Source organism: Vitis vinifera, chromosome 17 (assembly GCF_030704535.1).
Source record: "Vitis vinifera cultivar Pinot Noir 40024 chromosome 17, ASM3070453v1".
In the NCBI taxonomy this organism is placed as follows: Eukaryota; Viridiplantae; Streptophyta; class Magnoliopsida; order Vitales; family Vitaceae; genus Vitis; species Vitis vinifera.
Window position 1 is genome coordinate 2,950,988 of NC_081821.1, and position 27,106 is coordinate 2,978,093.

Sequence of the window (27,106 nt, forward strand, 5' to 3'; positions counted from 1 at the left end):
AAATACGTTTCTAATCGTAGTTCTATTTTTTTAAAAAAATATTTTTTAATTTTGATGGATCAGATTTGAAATGTAGTATATATCAATTTGATGTTTAACTATTTTATATTTTATGTAATTAAAATCGATGTTGATTGTACTTTTTCCACTGACATCCTAACTTAATTTCTTCATACACAACTCAACTTCCCTCTCACTAAGTTCACATAATCTAAGTATTACACCTCTAATTTTATTTTAATTATTTTCCTAATATCATAAGAGGTTTTGATCTATCTAAATAATTTCCATAAAATAATTTATAAGTCTTAAACAAAATAATTTATTTTCAAATAACAACTTAATTCATGGCTAGTGCTATATAATACAAACAAGTCACCAAAATCCTTCTCCAATGCCTCTAATTTTATAAATATTCATATATAATATTGCTTTATTTAATAAATAAAAAAAAAAACATTTTTATGACCACATGGACAATACAAAAGCATGTTTTTTTTATATGTATTACATATATGGCTGATCAACATTCTAAAACTTTTTAGTAGATTTTTATATTAGAAAGACAAAATAAATGAGGGCAGCTGTGCATAAAGGTCTATACCCCACCCTCATAAATTTGGGGATGAATTAAGGGTGTTCATAAAAATTGAAAGAAGCAGTCAGTGATGCAAGTTGCTAGACCTTATTGCAACTTGCAAGTTGCTAGTTGACTCGTGAAACTCCAGTAATTAAGTCCATCTACCTCATTCAATTTCCTGACAATGTGTTACTCAATTATAATCTTGGATTTTAACAAGCGATGAATGTGGTTGTTGTACTGCTAGATTCTGAATAGTGTTGGTGTATGAAATCTTGGGCTAAATCTTCAGTAGAGCAAGTCCAACAACAATCTTGTGTTCCATATGGTGATAAAGTCGAAGCTTCCGTATAGGGATTGAGTGAGTTGACTCACTCCAAAAAGATAAACCCCTTCAGACATGGGTAGTTGGACACGTCTGCCCTCAAACTCCAATTAAATAAGGGTTCCACTTATCCACGTGTTACTCAAATAATGCTAGAATCGTAAATTTATTCGTCTTGGATTTTAATAAGCCATGATTGTGGTTGTTGTATTGCTAGAATATGAAAATTGTTGGTGTATGAAATTTTAAGCCAAATCTTGCAGAGCAAATCCAATGACGATCTTGTGTTCTATATGGTGATTAAGTCAAAGGTTCTATATGTTCATTGAGTGAATTAATTGATTCCAAAAAGATAAACCCTTTCAGTAATTTAATTTGTCTTTAAGCTCCAATTAAGTAATAGTTCTACTATCTTAAAGGTTTCGAGTTAAGGTGATATTTGTTTTTTAGTTTAATAGAAAAAATTAAAATATTTAATTTTTTTTATTCAATTAAAAGTAACTTATTGACATCAACAATATACTTAAATTAAACTTATTAATAATAAATTCACTTTAGTTAAGTTGATTAATATTAACAAAGTACTTTTAATTTAATAACAAAAACTAAATATTTTGATTTTTTATATTTAACCAAAAAAACAAATACCACCTTAGTCTTTAACTTATATAATTAGATTATGGTTTCAGTTCACTCTTATACGATCTTTCTTAAGTGACTAACCTCGCTTAAACAACTCATTTAATTTATTTGAAAGAAATTATTAAGAAATAATTTAATTATAGTAGATAATAAGACTCTCAAGATACAAAGAAATTTAGGATTTGATCAAAAGTATACTGCAAGTTGAAAAATAAATGCACTCAATAAAGCTTTAAATGCGGATTTTTGATAGTTAGGCAGTTGAATACACAAGCTTTCTCATTCATAAATGTAGTTGGAAGTTTATATCTATAATTACAAAAGTTAAAACCCCAAATAACATAATGAGCTCAATCGATTAAGCAACCATTTTAATTAATTTACTAGTCATTGGACATTAAATGCCTTTTCCGTTGATCGTTGAGGTCAAGTAGCCTTTTTGCGGTTACTCAATAGTACCATTTTTTAAAAATTATTTTTTAAATAAGATCAAGATTAGGGTACCTCGGGAATGCTTCCAAAGCTTATCATAAACCTTATAATCATGTTTTTGAAAATATTTCACTAACCACAATAAGAGTTGCAACCAAACCAATTAGTTGCATTCATTTATTCTTAATACCGCAACAAATGTTATATAAAATAAAGAGAGAAATTTGGAAATTTGAATAAGATTGATAAAATAGTGATCAATTAAATAAACTTAGAAGATATAGTCTATAACAACAATCGATTGGTCTATGGAAGTCAAATACTTTAAAATTTTGAGAAAAAATAAATGCATAGTGAATCACTAAAATAGATATGAGATTGAAATATGAACTCTTTCAAAACTTAAACACTGACAAAAACATTAGGCTAAGTCGCACAGCTGTAAATGAGTTTTAGAACACAGAAGGAATGATTTTGACATCGAAAATGAAGACAAGTCAAGTACACGCACAGCTGGGAAAGGCTCTATCTATGCAAAGTTGCTTACAGAACCCGCAGGCCACTGAACAATTTGGCTGTGTGGACCCTTGGGCAAGTTGCCTTTGCACAAGCCCTTTGGCAAGTTATCCCTGCATAGGCCTTTGGACACGTTTCTCCCTTGCACATAACCCTTATCTTTGCTTTCCATATCATGCTATAACATTGTAAACCTTTGAGTAGTCATTTGCTATAGGTTTAGGCTTATAATGTAAATAATGAGATGACATTATTTGAATTCAATAAAAATACTTTCAAATATCAAAACTTTTGCGATTTTTTTTTCCTCGGGTTTTCTTTATATTTTTTACAAACATTTTTATTAAATGCATTTAAATTAGATAAATTATCATTTAGTGTTAAATATGTTTTTAAATTTAACATATCGTTGTCGAACATTACCCTCAATCATATGTAAGTTTTTTTTATTAATTTTTTTATCTATTAATATTTTTTATTTAAACTTTCATTCGATATTTACTATTTTTATAAAATTTAATTATCGATATTTATGTAATATTCCACATTTTAATCTTGTTACAATCCCAACAAGAAAGGTTAAAGGTGTGAGTGAAGTCTTTCACCTAGTTTAATCAAGGGTGGGACTTCATAGTATAACTCATGTCAATTTTTTTTTTTTAAAAAAAAAAATTACATAAGGAATTAAAAAGGCTAGGGCCCAATTTTTTTAATTAAATTATTAGAAATACAAAAATAAAAAATCTAATAAGGGAAGAGACAGAATGGGATTTGATTTTTTTTTTTTCCTATTTTAAAAATAATATTATTAAAACATGCAGGTTACGTTAAAAATACTAAAATAGAGAAGCCCACAGCCATATGCCAGATGGGAAAAAGTGAAAAAAATATAAATAAATAAAGAAAAAAAAAAACTGCAGTTTCTGTCTAAACCCTCTCTCTGCTAAACCCTAGATTGATTCATCTCAGTTCTGATGGCTTCTCAGAGTGGAGAAAGTGATGACGACAATGATTCCGCCCTCGATGAAGATTTGGAAGCCCTAAGAAGGGCTTGTATTCTAACCGGCTCAAACCTTAATGATCGCGCCACTTCCTCCGGCGTCGCTGCCACCTCCGGTGCCGCCTCCGATGCCGACTCTGAAGGTATTGACGATCTCGAGTTGGTTCGAAACATTCAGAAGCGGTTCTCAATTCCGTCCGAGGATGTGCCAGCCCCTCTCTCATTGAAGCCGCTCAGCTTTCTGCCTCCTGCGGTCTCGGACGAGGACGAGGACGACTTCGAGATCCTCCGTGCAATCCAGAAACGGTTCTCAGCGTACCATGAGGGTGAGTACTTGACGGCATTGTTCCGTCTTTGTTTATTTGTTTGATTTGAGTTGAGCAATGCTATAGTGATCCTTGTTTTGGTGTTGCCGGAATGGACTGAGCAAGGCTATTAATCCCTTATGGTTTTGCATCTTGGTTTTGATGGATTGAATTGAGAAATGGTATTTATCCTTGGTTTTGTTCGGTTAAATCGAGGAATGCTATTCGTCATGAATAGGTTCTTTGAAGAGATACATGGGAAAAAATGCCCTTAATTTTTCTGTTTATCAGTAGGCCCCTGTGTATTGAAAAAGCCATGCAGTGGGGATACGTATGCAAGAATAGCAATTTTCAGTGAATCTCATTTGATTGTGCAGTTCATGTATTTCATATTCTTTATTTTAGTGTGTTAATTGTTAGCTGCCTTGATATACATTTTTGGTCACTCTCTAGATTTTAAACTTTTAGGTTAATTGCTATAATGCTAATATTTGGTGTGATTATATTTATACTTGTTAAAAACTTTTGATACAACAATATGATTTTTTTTTTATAGGTAAATAAGATTAGTATTAAGAAAAGAAAGTATACATGTTGTATGCAAAGAATACTAAAGACAAAAAAGGCGCAAAGACACAAAAACCTGCTACCGTGCCCTAACAATATGATACAATAATATGATACATTTTTTATGAAAATCAATATGCATCGCAGTCCATATCTTATCTTAAGCATATCTTACAATATATATGTGATATGTGATATGTGATACGTGATACGATACGTGACACAATGATATAATGATACACACATCTTCAATTGTTTTTCATAATTTTTAATAAAAATCAAATTCAATTTTTTTTGGTAAAAGAAATATCATATTGATTGTTTAAGTTGTACAAAAAGGTTAGAAATTGATGGAGAGAGAGTTAATATAATTCCACATAAAAGGTTCATTCGTGTTGTTGAAAGCCATTATGGAAATTAAGTAAATTTATTATTACAATGATGATTAGAGAATTTTTATTTGAATGGTTTAAACATTGACATTGAAAATGATGGGATTAATGAATGGAAACTTTTATTTAATATATTAATTTATGTATTTTTATTCTATTTTTTCGGAGAAGGAATGATGATGGACATGAAAAGCTGAAACTTTGGAGATAACATATGGAGGCATATATATATCAACAACACGTATAAATACATATGCCTAGGTAGGATTTAGAATTAAAACTTAAATCTAAAGTTTAAAAAGTTTATTTTTGTGGATTTTGTGATGAACCTATTATATTAAACTTATATTTTGTTAAATTGAACTTTTTGGAACTCTAGTATTCAATGTTTTTATATGGTATGATATAGTTTGATACTTTAAATGCTATTATCTTTCATGAAATTGATTATATATTACTCTAGACTTCATGCTTACGATATATATGCACATGTATATATATTTTTTCTATTTATTTTTTATTATATAAAAAGGCTTAAAGACGCGATACCATAAGATGTCCGATATGGAAAAATAGAAAAAATGATACACGATATGTTTTACAAGTTAACAATTATGATTATATTTATTATAATTGTTAGTTGGCTGAACATACATTGTTGGTCTATCATTTGCATAAACTGGTGGCTTAACACGTTATTGTCTTTTTGAACCATTCTATGTGTTTATTCCTTTTTTTTGAAACCAAGTGCTAGACGAGGTCCCATATGAGGTGGGATCTCAAGCTATATAAGCTCCTTTCATTAATTAATATATATATTATCATTACTTATCGAAAAAATATGAGGCAGGATCCTAAATGGCTTGATATACATTTGTGATCAATTATCTAAGAGTTTAAATTTTTAGGTGGATTGGTCACTGGTGATTTACTTAGTATAAGAGTCTTTATCACCCTTTATGGTTGATTATCCCCATTTATTGAACTTAGGAGGAGTTCGGATGTATGCTGGTCCATTATCTAACAGTTTCATCTTTTGGGCTAACTAGTAGTAGTTTAACATTTTTTCTGATAAGTACTGCTAGTAGTTTAACATAAAAGAAGATGATAGAAATTCTTTACCAATTGAAGATATAACTTGTTCTCAATGTTGTAATGCAGATACTCCGAAAAGTGGTGTGGATAACAATCTACAGAAAAAAGAAAAGGTCCTTGATTCTGGCAAGCAGCAGGTGGATTCTGAAGATGCTAGTAACTCCACTCTGAATTTGGAATCCTTTGGTAGTAAGGTTCCTGAGAACCATAGCTCTAGACTAGGTGCTAGCAATTTTCCCCCTTTGCTGTCCAAGCAAACTAGCTTTCCAAAGTTGGGGCACATGTTTGTTGATGCTCTTAAGAAGAACAGATCTTGTCAGAGATTTCTCCGAAGCAAGCTGATTGAGCTTGAAGCCAGGCTTGAGGAGAACAAGAAGTTGAAGGAACGTGTTAAAATCCTTAAGGATTTTCAAGTTTCTTGTAGAAGAAGAATGGGACGGGCTTTGTCCCAGAAGAAGGATGCACGTGTCCAATTAATTTCTCTTCCGAAGTTAAAGGCTTCTAAGAACTCCAAGGTCATTCCCTAAATCATTTTTTACTTTTTCTTTCTGAATTGTTATTTCACTCAGGTTTTGTTACATCACATTTTAAAAGTCTGGTGGTTACAGCTTCATGGTCTACTTTTGCGTCTAAATCTTTTTAATGATTGTTATTATGAGTAGATAATTGATTTATACTATGAATTTGACGATTCTTTTTGGAAATGAATCCATATGACATGAGCAAGAACGTGAAATGCTTCTATCTGGAATGCTAAATTTAGAGATTTTGAAAATATATTTCTTATTTCTTTACTTCTATATCTTATATGCATGACAAAATATGAACAATGATGGATTGGATACTTGTTACAAGCTCCCAGAACTAACAGTTTTGTGATTGCATAAAGTCAATATTGTATCTGTCATTGATGGGATTTTGGCATCTGATATTTCATATCTAGGAATTGGAAAATTATTCACTAATGTGCCTCATGCAAGTCTCTGTAAAAAGTCAGTCATCTGCCTGTTCGTTGTCACACCTGTTTGGCTTAGATTCTCTATTGGATCTGTGATTCATTGTGTAATTTGCAGTTCTATTCGAAAGGTTGTTTAACTTGCCCTGGTAGAGCTCAGGGATTAAAGGGTCAGGCAATGTGGAAGGTTACTCTTTTGTCATTCTTTGTGCTATTTAGGGGGAGAAAAATAGGAGAATTTTCTTAAGCAAGTAAAAGTTTGAGGAAGTTGATAATAGCATTGATAGCTTAGTTGTTTCCTAGCTTCATTACATGGTGCTCTTTAACATTCATGTTAGATTATCTTAAAATTGAAATTGATAGCTTAGTTGTCATTCTGGTTGAGTTCTGTTTTAGTTGCTTAAATATGCTTGTCACTTATCACATGTTCATATGTAAGGCTGGCTCTTGATTTTGAGGCGTATTAAGTATAGCTTTGGGTATACGCTACTTTATTCTTCTTTTCTCTTTTTGGTATTCTCTGGTGTACAGTGAAAATAATCCATGCTGTTAGGTTGCATCCCTTCTTTGGTGTCCTTTATGTATTTCTTATTTCTCTCTTACTATCCATATAGTGTGTACCTTACCTTTAGCTTTTGCAGGTCAATGATAAAAAAGTCTCAGCTATTTACTATGGCCCTGCAGAGAATGCACATGTTGCTAACTATAGGATGGCATTAACAGAATTTCCACTCTCATTCACTCGGGCAAAGTGGTCAAAGTTAGAAATGCAAAATCTTGTGAAGGGAATAAAACAGCAGTTTCAAGAAATGCTGCTTCAGAAATCAGTGGATATGTTCAGGTATGGTCTGCGACTCTGCAATATTTTACCATGATTTGTGATCTTTTGAACTTCACACTTGAAAGTGACGTATTGCAAGATGCACTCTTCATACCCTTAGTCTTCCCTTATATCTTGTATGCTTGAATGGTATGTGAATCCAAATGGTGGCTATCATTTCTACCTATGTGGTTTTCTCTAAAAATTACTATAGGACTTTAAATATTATGTTTAATTTAAAAACTCAAGAGGAGGCTAGGGAGAGTGGTTTTTGGTCGGGTTTTTGGGTGAGAGGGAGGGGGTGGAGGTGTCTCATTTGTTGTTTGTTGATGACACCCTTGTCTTTTGCGAAGCCTCTCAAAGTCAAATGTTACATTAAATTGATTGCTTATGTTGTTTGAAAGTTAACTTGAAGAAAAGTGAATTGATCTCAATAAGGGGGTGTGGCTACTGTGGAAGAATTGACTTTTGGGTTGGGATGCAAGGTGGAGGAGCTCCCCTCCCAACCAACTATTCGGGGCTTCCCTTAGGGGCTTCATTTTAGTTTGGGCCTGTGTGGAAGAAAGACTTCGCATAGGACTTTCATTGTGGAAAAGGCAATACATTTTGAAAGGGAGGTAGTTGACCTTAATCCGCAGTGTGTTATCCGGTTTGCCTATTTATTATGTGTCTCTGTTTAGCATGTCTAGAAAGGTTAGATTGAGACTGGTGAAAATTTAGAGCGAATTCTTTTGGTGTGAAGGGGCCTTTGAGAAAAAGATACATTTAGTAAAATGTACTAATGTTTGTAGGGGGAAAGAAAGAAAGGCTTAAGGATTAGAAGAATTTCAATGCTTAATAGGGCTTTATTAGGGAAATGGTGTTGAGATACGCCTTGGAAGAAGAAACCTTTTAGAAAAAGGTCATTAAGGAAGTATGGTGAATAGGAAAGAGGGATGGTGTTCGCACAAAGTGAGGGAAAATATGGGGTGGGGGTTTGAAAAAACATTAGTATGTGATGAGACTTAGTTTGTAGTGGTGTGGCCTTTGAGGTGGGAAATGAGAGGAGGGTGAAGTTTTGGATAGATAGGTGGTATGGGGATGAACCCTTATGTATGACTTTTCTTTCTTTATTTGCTTTAGCTTCCTCAAAGAAGGCTTGGGTGGCAATGTGGGAGGATCAGGTTGAGGAGGGCCATTGGGATCCCTGTTTTGATGGACACCTGAATGATTAAAAGCTAGATGATGTGGAGGGTTTTTTTTTTTCCCGAGATTTCAAGAGAGGCTGTTGAGGAGGGAAGAGAAGGATAAGTGGTATGGATGGATTTTAGGAATGATATCTTCTCCATTAAATCATTGCGTTCCGTCTTTGAATCGAGGCATGCAATTCCTTATCTAGGGCCATCATTTGGAATTCATGGGTCCCTTCAAAAGCAGCTTTTTTGCTTGGGAAGCTAGTGAGGGCAAAGTATTAATTGGGAATCTACTGCATAAGAGAGGATGGTCATTGACGAATAGATGTGTCCTTTGTAAAAGGGAAGAGGAATCAATAGATCGGATTCTCCTCCACTGCATCGAAGCAAGGGCTCTTATGGCAAATCATATTCTCTTTGTTTGGCATTGTATGGATTTGTTGTTCTATGGTCAAGGAAACTTTACTAAGTTAGCATGGCTCTATTATGGCTAGAAAATAGAAGGTGGCATGGAGGAAAGCTCCCCTAAGCATTTTTTAGATGATTTGGAAGGAAAGGAATCAAAAGGTGTTTGAAAGTAAAGAGCAAACAATTTAAGTGCTTAAACACACTTTTTTGTGCAATCTTAGGTCATGGGTTAGTTTGTACATAGGAGAAGCCTCGATGCCTTTAATGATTTTATAGATTAGATGAGAAGGAGTAGTGTTTTTTGGTTTCTCCAACTTTTCGGGCATTGCCTATTAGCATCCTTTGTATACTTTCAGTGTACTTTGATGTATAGTGTCCTTTTCTTTTATTTATAATAATTTTTCTTTCTTTCTTATCAATATATATATATATATATATAAATATTATGTTTAATTTAAATTTATTTTCTATTGTTTGCAAGTCATTGTGTTTCCTATTTCACATTTAAAAGTTTTACTATTGTGTAAAGGGGTTTGAATTGTTGGTTTACAATGTAATTCTTCGTGATTTCTTTCAACATAAGAATGTATTATGTGAAGTTTTTCCTATGAAAGTCTTACCCATATTTTCATGATTTTATTTAGTTCTTAGGTTTACCAAAGCCTTTAAGTAAGACTAATTGCCATAAAATGGTATTGATGCTAAATAATATTAAGCTTTTTGTATACCTTAAAATCTTCAATGGTTAAACTCGATCATTTTTCTTTCTTGGTGAGATTCTAAGGTTTTCTTTCTTTTATATCATTTATTTTCCTTTTTTTCTTTTTGTTCTTTTTTTACCCTTTTCCTGTTGCTGTAATTTTATTCTTGTTCCTCTCATTAAATCCTAAAATGATTGAAAGCCCTTAACCCCTCTTATTTAATTATAGACAATCATCCTAAGGTTGTTCTACATCTAAAAGAATGGTTGAATGAAAGGATTTCTAAGCCTGTTATTTTGGTGGGAGGGTTGTACAGACCCTTGGAAAAGGTTATTGCAAGCTAGCTTAGATAGTTACTGCCAAGGTGGTTTCAGAGTCTCAAAATGCTTTCGTCGAGGGTCGGCAGATATTAGATGCATCGATAAGGCTTTAAGGGGCTTAGGTATCAGAAGTGTCAAAGTTCTCAGTAAGTCCTTTCTGGGTTTTGGAGATTTGCTGCTGAATGGGATAATCTTTGGCGAAAAAGCACTATAAGAAAGTATGTGGATTTAGATATGGGTTGGTGCTCTAAAGCAAGAATTTGAAAATCAAGCCTGTGGAAAGCTATTTGGAAGGAGCTGGGAGGATTTCTCTTCGAGGACAACCATTTAAGTTGGATGTGGCCATTAGACTAAATTCTGGATTGACGTTTGGTGCAAGGAAGGTCCTCCAAAAGATCATTTCTTGATTTTATTTAACATAGCTATCCATAAAGATGCTTGTGTGGTGGACTGCAGGGAGGGGGGATGTTGAGCAGGGAATGTTGGAATCCTGGATTCAGAAGAAGCTTTGGTTGGGAGTTGAAGATTGTTGAATCCTTTCAGATTTTAAATCCTTCAACTTTTGGCAATTGATGAAATGAGTTAGTTTGGAAGGTGGTGTTGCCAGCATACTGAGGCATCATAGGAACATATTCTTATTCATTGGGAGTGGGCATCGGCATCCGATGTTGCTCAGACAGGAATAAACCAAGACACTTTTTTTAACCCAGCATAATGTTGAAGTTTTAATCTTATACTATTTTTAAGAAGATTTTTTGTTTTTTTTTTTATAGATAAACAAAGCATATATTAAAAGCGCTTGGAAAAGGCGCACAAAGCACATATGGAGTATACAAGTAGTTTCTAAATACAAGCGAAAGGGATAAGATACAACAGACCATAACCTGAAACAAAACGATTCACCCTAAAGGCCTAGAAAGACATAGAGACCTCAGACCTATTGAAACCTTGGGTTAAAACAAACTAAATCTACTCGCTACTGCCACTTCCACACTTCTTGCACTTCCTAAGACCATCACCTTCTGACTCCAACTCCTCTCCTCTTCTAAAACCCTCCTATATCTTGAGGAAAGATGAACACCTAGCCTCTAAGCCTACCAACAACAACCCAAAAATCACGAAAAACACAATCAACAAGGTCACTTACAAACCATCTCCCACCCACTATTTCAACTCCTCTTTTTCTTAATTGATGTGCAGTAATTGACTGAACATTCTAAATTTTGAAGCTCCCTAGGCTCTTGTCTGCCATCAGACCTTTACTAAGGCTCCCAAAACCCGAAGCCCCCTCCTCACTACACACTTCTAGGTTTTCACTCTTGGCATCTTTAGGGTGATTATTCAAGGAATCCCCAACCAAACCCTCCTTAGAAATCAAACGCAACAACCCATAACCATCACCCTTGCACACTATTGAAGATTTTGCATCCAACTCCCTCCATGGGACCAAGCTTTTGTTCCTCCCGAAGATGAACCCATGTCTTTGGACATAGATGAAGCTAATGAAGAAGACCCTTCCCTCTTAAAACAATTTGGAGATGAAAACTTACCTGAAAAACCTTCTGCCTCAAACAAAAAAGTGGTGTCAATAGAAGGCACTTTCTCCTCTGGGTGCAGTGAAGACTGAACTAGAAGAAACAAGGCATCATCATCACCAACAAACCTCAGGCCATTGACATTAGCTAGAGATGGCACCAAATTTTGAACCCTATCCTTTAGAGGTTCCAATTTGAGCACCTTCGAGACAAACTTCCCTCTCACGGGACGACACCAAATCTTGAACCCTATCCTCTGAAGGTTCTGGTTTGCGCACTTTTGATACAAACTTCCCTCTTACGGAACGCCTGAACTTCTAGCAAGAACCCTTCCCACAACCCTTGACTTGATCTCCTTTGGAGGGTGAGAAGCTCAAAAAGCCTTGAGGCCCCTTAGTACCAGCTAAGGTTCTAGTACTAGTAGATAAGTAGCAACAAGGATGGTTCAAGGATGTTGTTGTTCAGTCGAAAGAGGGGGTACCTGGTGGGGCTTTGAGAGAAGGAAATTGACCACTTAAGATGTTGTTCAAGGATGGTTCTCTGCTGGAGTTTCCATAGAACGTTGTGGAAGGCTCTTTCTGCAAAGATGTTGTTAGATTTAAGGAGTCAAAGTCTTCCAAGTTGAAGTTAGGTTGTTGTTTGACGGGGGAGGTGCATCCATTGGATGGCCTCTTGAATAAACTGGCCCATTTCAGTGGCTATGTGGGGATGCCAATAGAGGGTTTTAAAAAGGAGATTATCTCTCTTTTGAGGAAGATTGGTACAAGGAGAGGACATTGTGTCAAGGCTTGGGGGGGGGGGGGGGGGGGGGGGGGGCAGGGGGAGGAAGAGGAAGTTAATCACATCTTCTTGCTTTGAGAGGGAGATCCAAAAGTTGGAGTGCTTGATTAATTGCCATAGGTCTCCTATGATAGTTAAGGGTAGGGGGAGGAGCAATGGGGATCAAGCTCTTGTTCAGTGAGGAGTTCAAGTTGAGTCGTTTCTTGGGGTGGTAAGTAGTGGGGGCTTGAGAGTTTGCTAGGTAAAAACTTGTGTTTTTGGGGCGTTAAGTGGTGTGCTTGGTTGGTTTTCTCATGTTGTTCTCTTTGTTTTCATTCTGCCTTTAGGCGCTTTTTGTATACTACGTGTTGACATCGTTGCACCCTTTTGTAGGACTTTTAATATATTCTTGTATTTTACCAATAAAAAAAGAAGCTACAATTCAAAGTTTCATTTCGGTACTAAAAGTAGGTTGATAACTCATAGCGGAAGGCATTCTACCCAATAAAGCATATACTTCGGATCTTGCTTGGACGAAACGGAAGATATTGTCAATAAATAGAAGTACGTCTTGTTCATTAACATCTCAGAAATATTCCACCATAGTTAGGGTAGTCAAACCAACTCTCATATAAGCTCCTGACGGTTCATTCACTTGACTGTAGACTAGAGCCACTTTTGATTCTAAATATTTTGTTCATTAATCACTCCAGATTCTTTCATTTCCATATAAAGATCACTTCCTTCACGAGTATGTTCACCTACTCTGCCAAATACAAATACACCCCCATGAGCTTTGGCAATGTTGTTGATCAATTCCATAATGAGTACTATTTTACCCACTCCAGCTCCCCCGAATAGTCCAATTTTTCCTCCACAGTGATAAGGAACTAAAAGATCCACTACTTTAATTCCTATTTCAAAAATAGATAATTTTGTATCTAATTATATAAAGGCGGACATAGATCTATGAATAGGTAGACTAGTTCCAGTGGAAGTGAATTATGCAGTTGTTTAGATGGAATGGTCTAGGTAGTTGATTTTCATTAAGCCTAGATCTCTTTATGCACATATGCTGTATTTATTTACTTAATTTTTTTTGGTTGGTTATATCTAGACTTATTGATTGTCCTGTGTCATCTGTTTCACCTTATATTCAGTTGTGGACTGCTTTTTTTTTTTTTTGGATCTTGTTTCTAGTATTTCTTCATCTCTTTTAGATGATTTCTTTTTTTGATAGGTTAAATAGAAGTGTATATATGTAAAAAAAAAAAAGCACCAACAGAGCACTTTTGCAATTCCTTTTTATCTCACAAAAGTGGAAACTGCTGAAAGAACTCTGCATTACACTTCAGCTCGTGGTGGACAAAATGCTTTATAGCCATCTCCTGCCTTGTAGAACTGTGTTATAACACAGGTTCAACTTATCATGGAAAATTGTTGAACTCAATGCCTAGAGCTCATTAGTCAAACCAGAGGATGGTATTTGCGAATATTTGACCTACCAAACATTGACATTAGTGGACCCAAATGTTGCCATGTGGCAAATATGTCATGCATTGAGGCTAGAAAATTTGGCTAATGAACTTTTTAAGTGTATTGTTTTATGTTGTTATCAAATAATAGATGCTTTTTGGTTCTTATAAGTCACAGAGTTGGGCTTTAACACATGCCTCTGAGGAGCCATTTAAAAGGAGGAAAAATCAAATTGCAGACCAATGATCAATTCCTAAATATTCAGGAGAAGTGGTGCTTAGTATGTTCTAAGACAATTTAAGTTGATCTTTTGTGATGATATGTGATAAGTCTGAATCTCATTGACCACTTGTTTGAGGCCTGAATCTTGAAATATATATATTTTTCACTTTCTTTTTGGGAGCAATGCTGTATTATCCAAGTGTTTATTTGCTTTTTCTGGATGATATTGTTTCTCAAGCATATTCCTGATCCCATTTCATTTGGCAGTGGCTCTGAAAGATCTTTTGAAGATCCAAATGATTTTGATAACATTATGGGATCGATCACTGATCTTGAAATCCCCCCAGAAAACATTCGATTATTTTTGCCTAAAGTGAATTGGGAGCAGTTAGCATCTATGTATGTCGCCGGTCGATCTGCTGCAGAATGTGAAGCAAGGTAAACCTTTCACTTTCTCAAATTATTTCTTTTTATATAGTATGAATTTCACATCTTCAGTTAGTATGTGGCATATGTCAACATCAGTTTCAACCATGAAAAACTTTCCTATCTTGTTTGCTTTTAGATCGTGCACAAGAAGACTTTTGCAGTTCATTTCATTCATTTTAGTTCTGTATTGTTGCTTGAAATCTTTTTTTTTTTTTTTATAGATAAACAACCAAATATATTAGAAAAGGCTAAGAAACCTCACGTATACAGGGGGTATACAGAAAAGCCCAAAAAAAGAGCTGAAAGAAAAAAGAGGAAAAACCTCACCCACCCTCAAGTGGTCGCAAGCCACTCCAAAAAGCCTAAAAGAGAGTAGGTTTCCTCACCAATGTACACCCTAGCCCAACTCCACAAGTTGCATACAAAATTTTTTTTGAACTTCTGGATATCTAACGACCCTCCCCTGAAAGCTAACCTATTCATTTCCTTCCAAACCGTCCAAAATATGCACAACGGGATGGAATTCCATATCTTTTTTCTTTTTTTCCCCACAAACGAACCCCTCCAGCTAAGTAACACCTCTATAACTGACTCTGGGAACACCCATTGAACTCCGAAAATGGCAAGGGTAATCTCCCAAATAGTCTTAACCACTATACAATGTAAAAGAATATGATTCGCATTTTCTTCTTCGCGGCCGCACAAAAAACACCGATTAGGGAGCTGCCACCCGCTTCTTTGAAGCTTATCCAAGGTGAGGATCTTCCCCCACGAAGCTTCCCAAGCAAAAAAAAACACTTTTGTTGGAACCTTATCCATCCAAATGCGTCTATTCGGAAAAGCACAGGTTGAGGAGCCACTCAACATTTTGTAGGCACCCTTAGCCCCAAAAACACCATTGCCTTCCCGTTTCCATCTCACTGAATCCTCCTCAGGAGAAGTCCTGAAGTCCTTCAGAAGATTCAGCATATCACCTATCTGATCCAGCTCCCAATCATTGAAATCTCTAGCCAAGCTAAGATTCCAACCTCCTTGACCCAAGCTAGAGTCCCACACTTCACTAACTTTGGCATTCTTATGACCTGCCAAGGTAAACAGCTGAGGAAAAGTTTGAGAAAGCGCCTCATTGCCACACCACTTATCCGTCCAAAACAAAACTCTAGTCCCCTTCCCAACCTTAAAATCAATGCTCTCCCAACACCAATCAACCTCCTTCATGATCTCCTTCCACAATCCCACCCCATAAGGCCCACAAACTTCCTTAGTCCTCCACCCACACCCCTCTTGACCATATTTCACCCCTATCGCCGTTTTCCAAAGATTATCCTTCTCATAGGCATATCTCCAAACCCATTTGCCCAGCAAGACTTTGTTCAACAAGTCTATCTTTCGGATGCCTAATCCACCCTCCTCCTTAGGGCTACAGACCACCTTCCAATTAATTAGGTGAACTTTCCCCTCCAAGCTTCCCCCCCCCCCATAGGAAATCTCTTTGAATTTTTTCAATCCTTTTTGCAACAGCCTTAGGAATGCGGATAAGGGAGAGAAGGTAGATGGGTATGCTGGCCAAAGTGCTCTTGATAAGAGTAATTCTTCCCCCCTTCGAGATATATTGTCTTTTCCACTAGGCTAGTCTTCTTCTCATTCTCTCTTCCACCCCATCCCAGGAAGAAGAGGTTTTATGTTGGGCTCTAAGGGGCAGCCCTAAATAAACAGTAGGTAAAGCCCCCAATCTGCATCCTAGCTCAGCCGCCAACTCCTCCAGCTCATCCACTTCCCTGACAGGAATTAGAACACTCTTAGCCAGATTAATTCTGAGGCCTGAGGCCGCCTCAAACCACGCCAAGATCCAGCTTAGATTGGTGAGTTGCTCTCTTCTAGCTTTGCAGAAAATGAGTGTGTCGTCAGCAAAGAGGAGATGGGAAACAGTCAGCTCTTCCCCCCCTCTCCCCCGAAGCCTACAGCCGGAAATAAAGCCCCCCTCACCAGCCCGTCTAATAAGGGTGTTAAGCACTTCCATACCCAAGACAAAAAGATATGGAGAGAGAGGGTCTCCTTGCCGCAACCCCTTTGAATTTGAAAAGAAACCGGCTGGAACCCCGTTGATTAATATGGAGAATTTAGCAGTTGAAATACACCACCACATCCAATCCATCCAACGAGACCCAAAGCCCATCTTCTGAAGCACCTTCATGAGAAACTTCCAGTTGATGCTATCATAGGCTTTTTCAATGTCCAACTTGCATATCAGCCCTTTCTCTTTTCTTTTATACCAATAATCAATCACCTCATTAGCTACTAGAGAAGCATCCAAAATCTGTCTCCCTCTCACAAAGGCATTTTGGTCTACTGAGACCACCCTTTCCAGCACCTTCTTTAGCCTATTCGCTAGGACTTGTTGCTTGAAATCTTATGATGCGTTGAGGTTGATTTCATGTCATACTATTTGCATTATGCCCCATACTTTTTTCAATCAAATCTTGAAGACAACCCTCTGTTCTTCTTTGTTGCAAAATGATATGATGGATGTTAAATTGATGAATAAGCAAGGAAGAACCAAGAAAAAAAGGACTGTGGAGTAGGATGTCTGTACCTATCAAGTATTGGTGTTTTAAGAATGTCCTACTCATGGTTGACATGTGCAACTCTGTTTGACACTCAATGCTTTACCTTTTGTTTTTATATTTGTGAGAAATATGTAGTACATTTGCATTGATGAATGAAATAGAAATATCTCTGTTCTACTTTTTCAGGTTTCAATGCCCAATGCTGCTTGCATAGTGTTTATATGGTGATCTTTATTTTGACTGCCCAATGGAAACTGTGTGTATCCTTAAAGATCTCCATTTTGTGAAACACACATTCTGACACCTTATAATTGTTGAATAAGGTGCAAGGTTGACTCATTTTGACGTAGAACTCACACATCTTGTGCTTTACTCAAAACTGTGGTGGTGAATATTTCTTTGGGGAATGTTTCTTATCAAAGAAGAAAAGAGAGAAGACTTTTTTTTTTTTTTAATGTGACAAATCATTGCAGTTGTCTGTGATGTTCTGATTTTCTTATGTTCCTTGGGCACCAATCACCATATAGTGATGGACTAATTTCTTTATACCCTTTTGTTAAATATATTTGGTTTGCTCCTGCAGGTGGTTGAACTGTGAAGACCCCTTAATCAATCACGATCCATGGAATGTTACAGAGGATAAGAAACTCTTATTTATTTTGCAGCAAAGGGGGCTCAATAGCTGGATTGATATTGCAGTATCACTAAGGACAAACAGGACACCATTTCAGTGCTTGGCACGTTATCAACGGAGTCTTAATGCTTGCATACTGAAAAGGGAATGGACTGTTGATGAGGATGCTCAACTTCGTACTGCTGTAGAAGATTTTGGCGAGGGTAATTGGCAGCTTATAGCTTCTGTTTTGCAAGGACGGACAGGCACCCAATGCTCTAACAGGTCAGTTGGTAAAGATTATTTGAGCTTATATCTATTTTTGACTGAAGACATCTAATTAATGAAGCTAGCAGCAGATGCTGCCTCACTTTTTCCTGTTGATGGGAGGACCATGAAATTTTTGCAGAGAAACTCTGAGTCAATACAAATATGTGTATTAATAATCCGGTAATGTCATTTATTTAAGAAGCATTTATGATTGGACCATAGTTTTGAAAGGTGAAAGGTGCACCTAAAGCACCTAGCCTTTTGGAGCTTGGGTGCAAAGTGCACATCTGAGTGAAATGATGCACTACCTGACACATTAAATTTTATATAATTTAACATGTATCTGTAGAGAAAAATAATATAGCAAATTTGGAAATGCAGTTCACTAAGGTAATTATAGATTTAACATGCTGACACTTGTTATTATCACGAAAAATAGGTGATGATTTTCCCCTCATAATGTACCTATAAGAAGATATATTGCCACAGACATGATTTTCATTAATACAATGGTAACCATTATTATTTTTTTCATAAAGAATATCCAATAAATTTAGTGAGCAGTTATACTAATGTATTTCGGAAAAAAATATTTTGCATAACAAAAAGAAGAAGAAGAAGAAGAAAACCTGAAAAAAAGTGAGATTCATAAAATTTTCAGACTTTGTATTTAGTAAGAAACTTTAGATTTCCTTTCTATTTGCATATCAGGGGGAAAAACAAACAAACAAAAAGAGATTAAAATTAGGAATTCTAGATAAAAGGAGCTGTTCGAAGTGCTGGGTGTGCTTTATGATGGAGCTGGTTGTCTCAACATGTTGAAGTAAGCCATGGGTGTGCATCAAAGCAGGGATGAGCCAGGAGGTATGTTAGAGTTTACTGTGAGCCTGGATCTATGTTAGCTGTGAGGCACATCAAAACAGGATGAGCCATGAGGGTATATCAAGTGAACCATGAACCATGAGAGTGCATCACCATGTGAGGGTATGTTGAAGTTAGCTGTGAGCCTGGGTCAATATTAGCCTGGTCTATTGAAAGCTATAAGGCTTTTGTGGGAGTTGGTCTTTTCTAGAACTCTCTTTGTAGTGGGCAATTGGAGAAGGGTCAAGTTTTGGAGAGACAAATGATGCAGGGATGAGCCTTTATGTGTTTTCTTTCCCTCCTTGTTCACTTTAGTTAGCTCAAAAGAGGCTTAGGTGGATCCTATCAAAAAAAAAAAGAGGCTTGGGTGGCGGATTTGTGGGTGCACTCTTCTGAGGGAGGTGGATGGAACTCAAGCTTCTCTAGACCTCTCAATGATTGGGAGATTGAGACGGTGGAATGCTTCTTGTCAATGATTCAAGACAAGGTGGTGGTTGAGGAGAGGGAGGATGAGGTATTTTGGGAGGTTACAAAGAGTGGATCCTTTTCTGTTAAGTCCCTCCTTTCTATCCTCAAGGAAGTAAGGGTAAGCCCTTTCCCTACTAGTATTGTGTGGAATGCTTGGGTCCCTCCTAAGGTTAGTTTTTTTTGCTTGGGAGGCAACATAGGGGAAAGTTTTGACTTTAGACCAATTGCAAAGTAGAGGGTGGTCTTTAGCCAATAGATGCTCCCTTTGTTATGCTCATGAGGAGTCAATTGACCATTTACTCTTGCATTGTGGGAAGGCAAGGCTGTTGTGGGAGCTCTTGTTCTCTTTGTTCAGGGTGGGTGTGTTAGGTGATTCAAGCTTTCATTAGAGAGACCCTTTTAGGGTGGCAGGGCTTGTTCATTGGAAGAAAGAGAAAGAAAGTGTGGAGTGCAACGCCTTTGTGCCTCTTTTAGACAATTTGGAAGGAGAGAAATAGAAGATCTTTTGAGAATATGGAGCTTTCTGTTCAAAGGCTAAAGTTCTTGTTTTTGTGTAGTTTATTATCTTGGACAAACATGTTTATAGAACATACTTCTATATCCTTAGTTGATTTTATTGATTGGTTGGGGATGGATTGAGGGAGGGAGTATTTTTTGTTTTCCCTTTCCTTTTTGGCACTATTAGGCGACCGTTGTATACACCGTATGTAATTTGGTGCGCCCCTTTTGGCTTTTTTATACAATTTGCACTTATAAAAAAAAATTATTAGCTATTAGGGTGCATCGAAATGGAATGAGCCATGAGGGTGTGTCAAATGAACGATGAACTTTGAGAGTGCATTGATATTAGCCATGAGGATGGGTATCCTCCTCCTCCTGGAGAGGGTGGCTCTTTAGAGAAGAGATTGTTCTTTAGAGAGAAAAAGAGAATGATGTAGTTTGTCTCTTTGGGCTTTTCTTAAGGAAAATGATAGTTACCTGTCATTTATGTTTTATTTTGATTCTAGAGAGGTAGCTGTATTTTTGCTTGGAAAATCAGTGTTAATTTATGCCCCTCTTGACAAATAGGAAAAAGAAAAGCACCAGTCATGTGCCTGAGCCCACTCAATAAGGAACTCCTGGTGGCTTTCATTGCACTCGACTGAAGGTGCCTTGCCCTCACAGGCACCTAGCTGGAAAGAACTGATGCTTCACATCCCCTATTGCTGGTTGTTACCAACCACATGCTCAGGAAAGCTTATAAAGTTACAGTGCGGTTTAGTTAAACGGTTTATCAGATAAATTCGCTGGAAAACCAAGCATTGCATGAATAGGAAGATCAATGCTTCCTCAGATAGTTACTTCTAAAGGAAATGGATGCGTTCTTTGCATACAGTTCTTGAACATTGTTGATAGTTTCAATGCAACAGTTTTGGAGATAGCATCAGGAGATATAAACACAATTGCATATGTTTCAGTATAAGATTAGGAAATGGTGAAAACTTTTATTTCGTACTGCTGATGCTGCTCCAGTTGCTAGAATGTAGTAGTTTAAGTGGTGAGATAGAACGAGCTATATTTGAGTTAGCTTAATTTCTTATTTTAAGGATAACATAGTACCATCCACTTAATACAGGATTCTTGGAGAGCATGTGGAGAGAGGTGCTTTTGAATACTGAGAAAACAAAAAGTAAAGAAGATATGGAATAGCATATGCATTCTTCTTGGCTTTTATGACTTTTTGAGGTGTTCTAGGGTGATAAGGACAAAAAACCACGGGAACCCAGTAATCTTTCAAAGTCAATAAAGATTTCATCTTGAAATAGGTTTTAGCTGTTTGAATTTTACATTCTATGCTTACCTCCGGGGCCAAGATTCCATGATTCTCTGATCTGAAAGCTTGTAAATCTGAATGTTGTCTTCTAGCTTCAACCCTGGTTGCTAATTGTTATGTTGTAAAGAGGTTTGGTTTTTGGTTGCTTAGTGAGCCTAACGGAACTTCTTGTTCTTATATGCAAGAAGTTCATTATCATTCTGGGGGGTCTATCTTTATTTTCATTAGATGGAAATAATTTGCATGAGATGCTTTGTTAGATATTTGTGAAACATGCTTTTGAATTGTTTGTGCATTTGCTTATCAAAAAAAAAAAAAAAATTGTTTGTGCAAAACATATTACTTGTTTCTCTTATTGCTGTGATATCAGTTAAATGACAGGTGTTATCTGTAAAATGTAGATGGAAAAAGACTCTTCACCCAGCCAGGCATAGGGTGGGAAGATGGACAGCGGATGAAGACAAGCGCTTGAAGGTAGCCGTGATGCTCTTTGGGCCTAAGACATGGACAAAAATAGCTGAATTTGTGCTCGGTCGAACTCAAGTGCAATGTAGAGAAAGGTATTATCGATTAATCTGAAGTAAAGTTTTAATGCAGTTTATTCAATTAGATATTAACACTTGACTCTGGTTGCAGATGGGTAAACAGTTTAGATCCTTCCTTGAACTGGGGCCAATGGACTGGAGAGGAGGATGCAAAGTTGAAAGCAGCAATAATGGAACATGGTTATTGTTGGTCTAAGGTTGCTGCATGCATTCCTCCACGTACAGATAGTCAATGCCGGAGGTGTGAAAATGTGGATTTTAATAGTAAAATGTCTTAATTTTGTCAAACATGAACTGGATTCACATTATTTTTGTTGCCAAAACTCCTTGGCTTGCTTTCTGAATATTTCCCATTTTTTTTTTTTTAATTTCCAGGAGATGGAAGGTGCTTTTTCCTCATGAAGTGCCTTTACTTCAAGCAGCCAGAAAGATACAAAAGGTTGCTCTGATATCAAACTTTGTTGATCGGGAGTCAGAACGACCTGCTCTTGGTCCTAAAGACTTTCTTCCAGTGCCAGAAATGGATTCTGTTTCTGAGCCCCAAAAGGATTCACAAAAAAGGAAGAGAAAATCAAAGTATGTTCAAAAACTTAAGCCTGCAGTGATATTGCTTTACATCATTGACTGTATTTAACCTGGTCTTATGTGTTGGTCTTGCGTAGAGTGCAGCCAGAAACTGAGGGGGAAAACAATGCTGCTTCTCGGTAAGTTGTTTTGGGTCCTGTCCCTGGCTTCCTACTTTAGGTTTTGGTAGACACTGCCTACTGCTTTGTATTATTAGATGCTTGCTTTCACAGAGCTTACTTTTCTTGGTATTAAATTATTGGATAATCTTAATCTTTGTTAATTGCCAATGTCCTATGTGTAAGGTTGTGTTTGCTTTAATTTTTGCCTGCTTTTTTTACTCCTTGTCATGAATTTGCAGGAATGTTCCAAAAAAGAAAAGATCCCAGAAGCCTCGAAATGGAGCTGAAACCAGTTCCAAGGAAGTCCCAGGAAATAGCAATGCCAATGAAGTTGACAAAGTTGGCGGGGATGATGCGAATTCAAAGAAGAGGAAAAGGGTTAGGAAGCCACAATCGAGGAAGGCTAAATGTTCTGAACCAATACAGGATCGTCCATCATCTGATTTGGATTCAGCAATGTTAGTGATAACTAATGGTGAAGAGGTTGGGGAATTTGCAATGCAAGGTTGTCCATCATCTGATATTGGTTCAGCGATGTTGATGATAACTAATGGTGAAGAGGTTGGGGAATTTGGTGGGCATGATATTACTGACAAGGGAGACTCTCTTGTATCACATTCAAAAAGGGTAAGTACTGTATCCCCTGAAAGTTTGGACCCCCGGATAATTGATGTTGATGGTATTGAGACCATTGGTGCGAATGATACTACCTCACGTAGGAAGAAAAGCACTCCCAAGAGGCATCCTAAAATGAACAAATGTGCTGAACAATCAGGGGAACACCAGGACTCTACCTTGAATGTGAATGGTGCAATGTCAAAAAAGATGAGAAGGGCTCCTAAGCGGCCTCTTAAAAGAAAAATGGGTGCTGATCAATCAGAGGAACACCAGGCATCATCATCTCATGTAGATTCGACATTTGATGGGAATAATGCTACCTCAAATATGAAGAAAAGAACTCCTAAGCTGCATCCCAGAAGGAGAATATATATTGAACAATCAGAAGAACACCAGGCTTCATCCGCTTGTCTGGAATCAATAACCAGTGGTCAAGCAGTTGGTACATCTGGTGGGGGCATTCTTATTGAGGAAAGGGCTCCAAAACCACAAATGCAAATATGTGTGGAAGCAACAGAGAATAGGCCTGATACTTCCTTACATGGAGATTCAAGAGCAACTGTCTGCCAGCAAGATAGGCCCAAAAGGTCAAGGTCAAGGTCAAGGTCAAAAAATAAACCTAATTCTGAGCAGAGTTCTGGAGCAATAGATGTGGATCCCATTAGTTCCATTTTACATGATGACGCAGATGACATGACACTTGCTTGCTTTATAAACCATAGGCTGCCTAAGAGAAGGCTCAAACCCGCCAAAAATGATGATCAAGGATTCAAAGTTGCTTCCCCTCCAGTGTGAAAGGCATCTAAGATGCTTCCAAAACCAGTAGGACAACTTCATGATGGAAATCAAGGACTTCCCCTTCATGCAAGATTCCAAAATGTTTGAAAACTTATTGTCTCCTGATATGCCAACCATCACAGCAAGTAATGGTGATCCAAGTGGAGTGGATGTGGTTAATATTGGGTCTATTGCCCTCCATGAATCAGTGGAGGAAACAGGTGAAAAAAACTATAGGGTATTTATGAAGTGAAAATTGTTAGATACTAACTGATTCTGGCCGTGGGCTTAACTTAGACCTAAAGGAAGGGGTGGATGATTTAGAATCAAGGAAGATCTCTTGAACAATTTGAGATGGTCGTCTCGCCTGGGGTTATTCAGCAGCCTGCATGTTGGGAATGTGGACGCAGATATCAAACCCACCCAACAACAATAAAAGGAGAGGAAGAGACACATGTTCCCATGTCAATAGATACAAAATTTGGAAGCTGGTGTAAGGCCTACCGAGGTACCAGTTTTCAACCTTAGAGATGAGTACCATCTTTGTATTTGATTTCTTCACACATAGAGATGCGCGTATGCGTTTTTGGTCGAATCTAGTGAGTTTAAGGATTTATAATTATACCTGTATAGCTGCATATACAACAGGGCATTCTTTTTATAATATGCACAGCTGCATATGGAAACATGGCTTTCTTCTAGCTGGATTCTTTTGTCGATTGTTTGTTTGGTGTTCTCGACCTTGAGATTGAGATATCCGAAATTTTGAGAAATGGGAATTTGAGTTGAAGTTTCCAGGTATTCGATTTCAGTTGATCTATCAGTGGGTGTGCCATAACCGTGAATTAGTCATGGTGTTCTCTGTAGGGGTGGTCTTATTCTTTTCTTTTAGGTATCTTCCTTAACACCGAAAACCCTCCCACACTAGAAGAGTTTGTTTTTAATCCAAACCAAATTTTGAAAATTTAATCATCACCCTCTTTTTTCTCATTTTAACAAAAGTGTCTCACCCTTTTCTCGTAAATATAACCGTTTTTTTTTAAATCTACATTTCAAATAAAAACACGGGAAGGGTAGGCCTGTTTGGTTCATGTTTTCATGAATTGTTTTCTATTCTTGAAGACAAAAAATTTGTTTAGAAAAGGGGGTATGTTTTTGTTTTTGTGTTTTTTGTATTCTCAAAAACCGCTTTTTTGAGAACAATAAAAAGAGGTTTTTATTGTTTTTTCACTACTCAAATAATATATTGTTTTTCATATTTTCTTTTACTTTTTTTTTGCGTTTTCTTAGTTGTTTTTTTGTATTTTCACAAAAGTGAGTTCCACTCAACCATCACACTCTCACCCGCAAATTCTTTATTCTTCCTTAAATTATTAAAATTAATATATTTACATATGGTGATAAAGTCATTATTTGTTTAAGAAAATTATAATTGATGTAAAAATTTCAAAATGAAATAACTTTTTTTTTAATTTAAATGAATTGTACATATAAAAATTATTTATATATTTATAATATCAAGTTAATGGAAGAAAACACTTTATTAATTAAAAAAATAACTTTCAAACATGTTTTATGTTTTATTTATTATAAAAACTTTTTTATTAACTCCATCGAACATGTGTTTTTTTTAGAACAAAAACTATTTTCAAAAATTTAGTTCCCAAAAAACTATTTTTCAGAACAGTTTTCAAAAACAACAACCAAACATGCCCCTAGATTCACATATTTGGATATTTTTCATCCCTTTTAACTATTTTTTTTAATTCGAAATTCAAAATTTTTGGAGGTAAGCAAACAAAATTTATTTACTATAGAATTGAGCAAAAGTTTTAGGATTTTTTATATTTAAATGATAAAATAAATTGATGAAATAAAGGCAATTTTTTTAAAATATTTGTTTTGTTATAAAATTTATTTATCATAAAGAAGAGATAAAAAAAAAATAGTTTATCATGATTACTAATTATTTAGTTAATGATTAATAAAATTGTAAAATAAAATATTTTTCTTTTAAAAAAAATTAGAAATTTTTTATTTCATGTATATCATAATTAATATAGGTAAAAATGGTTTCTTAAAAAAATTATTTATCTACGAACTTATTTAGCATGATGAATAGATAAAAAAGTAAAAACTTTTCTTACTTCAATTGATAAAAGAAATTAGTAAAATAAAATATTATATTAAACTTGAGTAGCGAAATGTAATTTTCGGCCCCATGCCAATGCTTAATTGAAATTTAGATGTGTTTGGATTATCTACTTTTTAGAAATATAAAATTTTACTTCTCTATTATAATTTGATAAATAAAACAATCAATTAGCATAAAAATTATGATACGTGTTTAATTGGAAAAAGTGAGTTTTGACTTATTAATTTGAAAAAAAACATAAAAAATGGTCAAATTTTGTAAATTGATTTTATCTTCATATATTTAAGAATATTTTATACCAAATATATTTTTTGGTAAGTGAAATAATTATTTCTTAAAATGATATTTTTACTTATTGTATTAATGATACTATTGTGAGAACTGATTTAAAATCAATAATATAATAAATTTTAAAGATTAAAAATATAGTTATAACAAAAAAAAACTTTAAATTTAAAAATATAAATATAAAAAAATTAAAAATATAATATGAGTCAATATTTTATTTTTAAAATTTTTAAAGTTTTTTTTTATTTAATTGTCATTTATAACATTTTACCATTATCATTTTATTCATCTCGACTTTGCCTTTGACTTTGATACTGATTATTAAATTTGGTTTGATCATCTTATTTGAAAACTTATTAATATCCAACGAAGATAAATAAGATTAAATAATATATAGTGAAAATAAATTAAATTTTACAACATTTATTTGTCTTAGTTTAAATAATCGATTCTTCGAACTTAACAATAAAATTATTATCGAGATGCATGAAAAAGTAAATAATATGTAAAAAATTTTATAGGTAATTGTTAGTAAAATTATTATTATCATAAAATTCGTATATATTATGAAATTTAAAGCTTTATATAAAAAATAAAATTAATAATTTGAAACACATAAAACAATTTGAATTTTAATCATGCATTATTTACCTCTCACATAGGTCAATTAATATAATTTTAAAATTAAAATCAAAATATTTTGCAATAGATAAAAAAATACTTTGGAAAAAAATAAATAAATTTATAATTAATAACAAATATATTGAAATAAAAATAAAATTGGATACTTCGAC

General features: G+C 35.4%; 1 protein-coding gene across 2 annotated transcripts; it reads left to right on the top strand.

Moving 5' to 3' along the window:
• Positions 1-3,365: 3,365 nt before the first annotated feature.
• LOC100268025 (uncharacterized) lies at positions 3,366-24,670 on the top strand. 2 transcript variants are annotated; one of them, XM_002278026.5, is made up of 10 exons: positions 3,366-3,821; positions 5,921-6,369; positions 7,451-7,650; positions 14,490-14,660; positions 17,802-18,116; positions 21,645-21,803; positions 21,880-22,029; positions 22,164-22,364; positions 22,451-22,492; positions 22,714-24,670. In XM_002278026.5, exons 1-10 carry the CDS (start codon positions 3,470-3,472, stop codon positions 23,885-23,887), a joined length of 3,213 nt encoding a protein of 1,070 aa, XP_002278062.2. In that variant the 5' UTR covers positions 3,366-3,469; the 3' UTR covers positions 23,888-24,670. The 2 variants fall into 2 exon arrangements, with proteins under 2 accessions (XP_002278062.2, XP_010663660.1); XM_010665358.3 differs by having other exon boundaries at positions 3,401-3,821; positions 7,442-7,650.
• Positions 24,671-27,106: the final 2,436 nt, after the last annotated feature.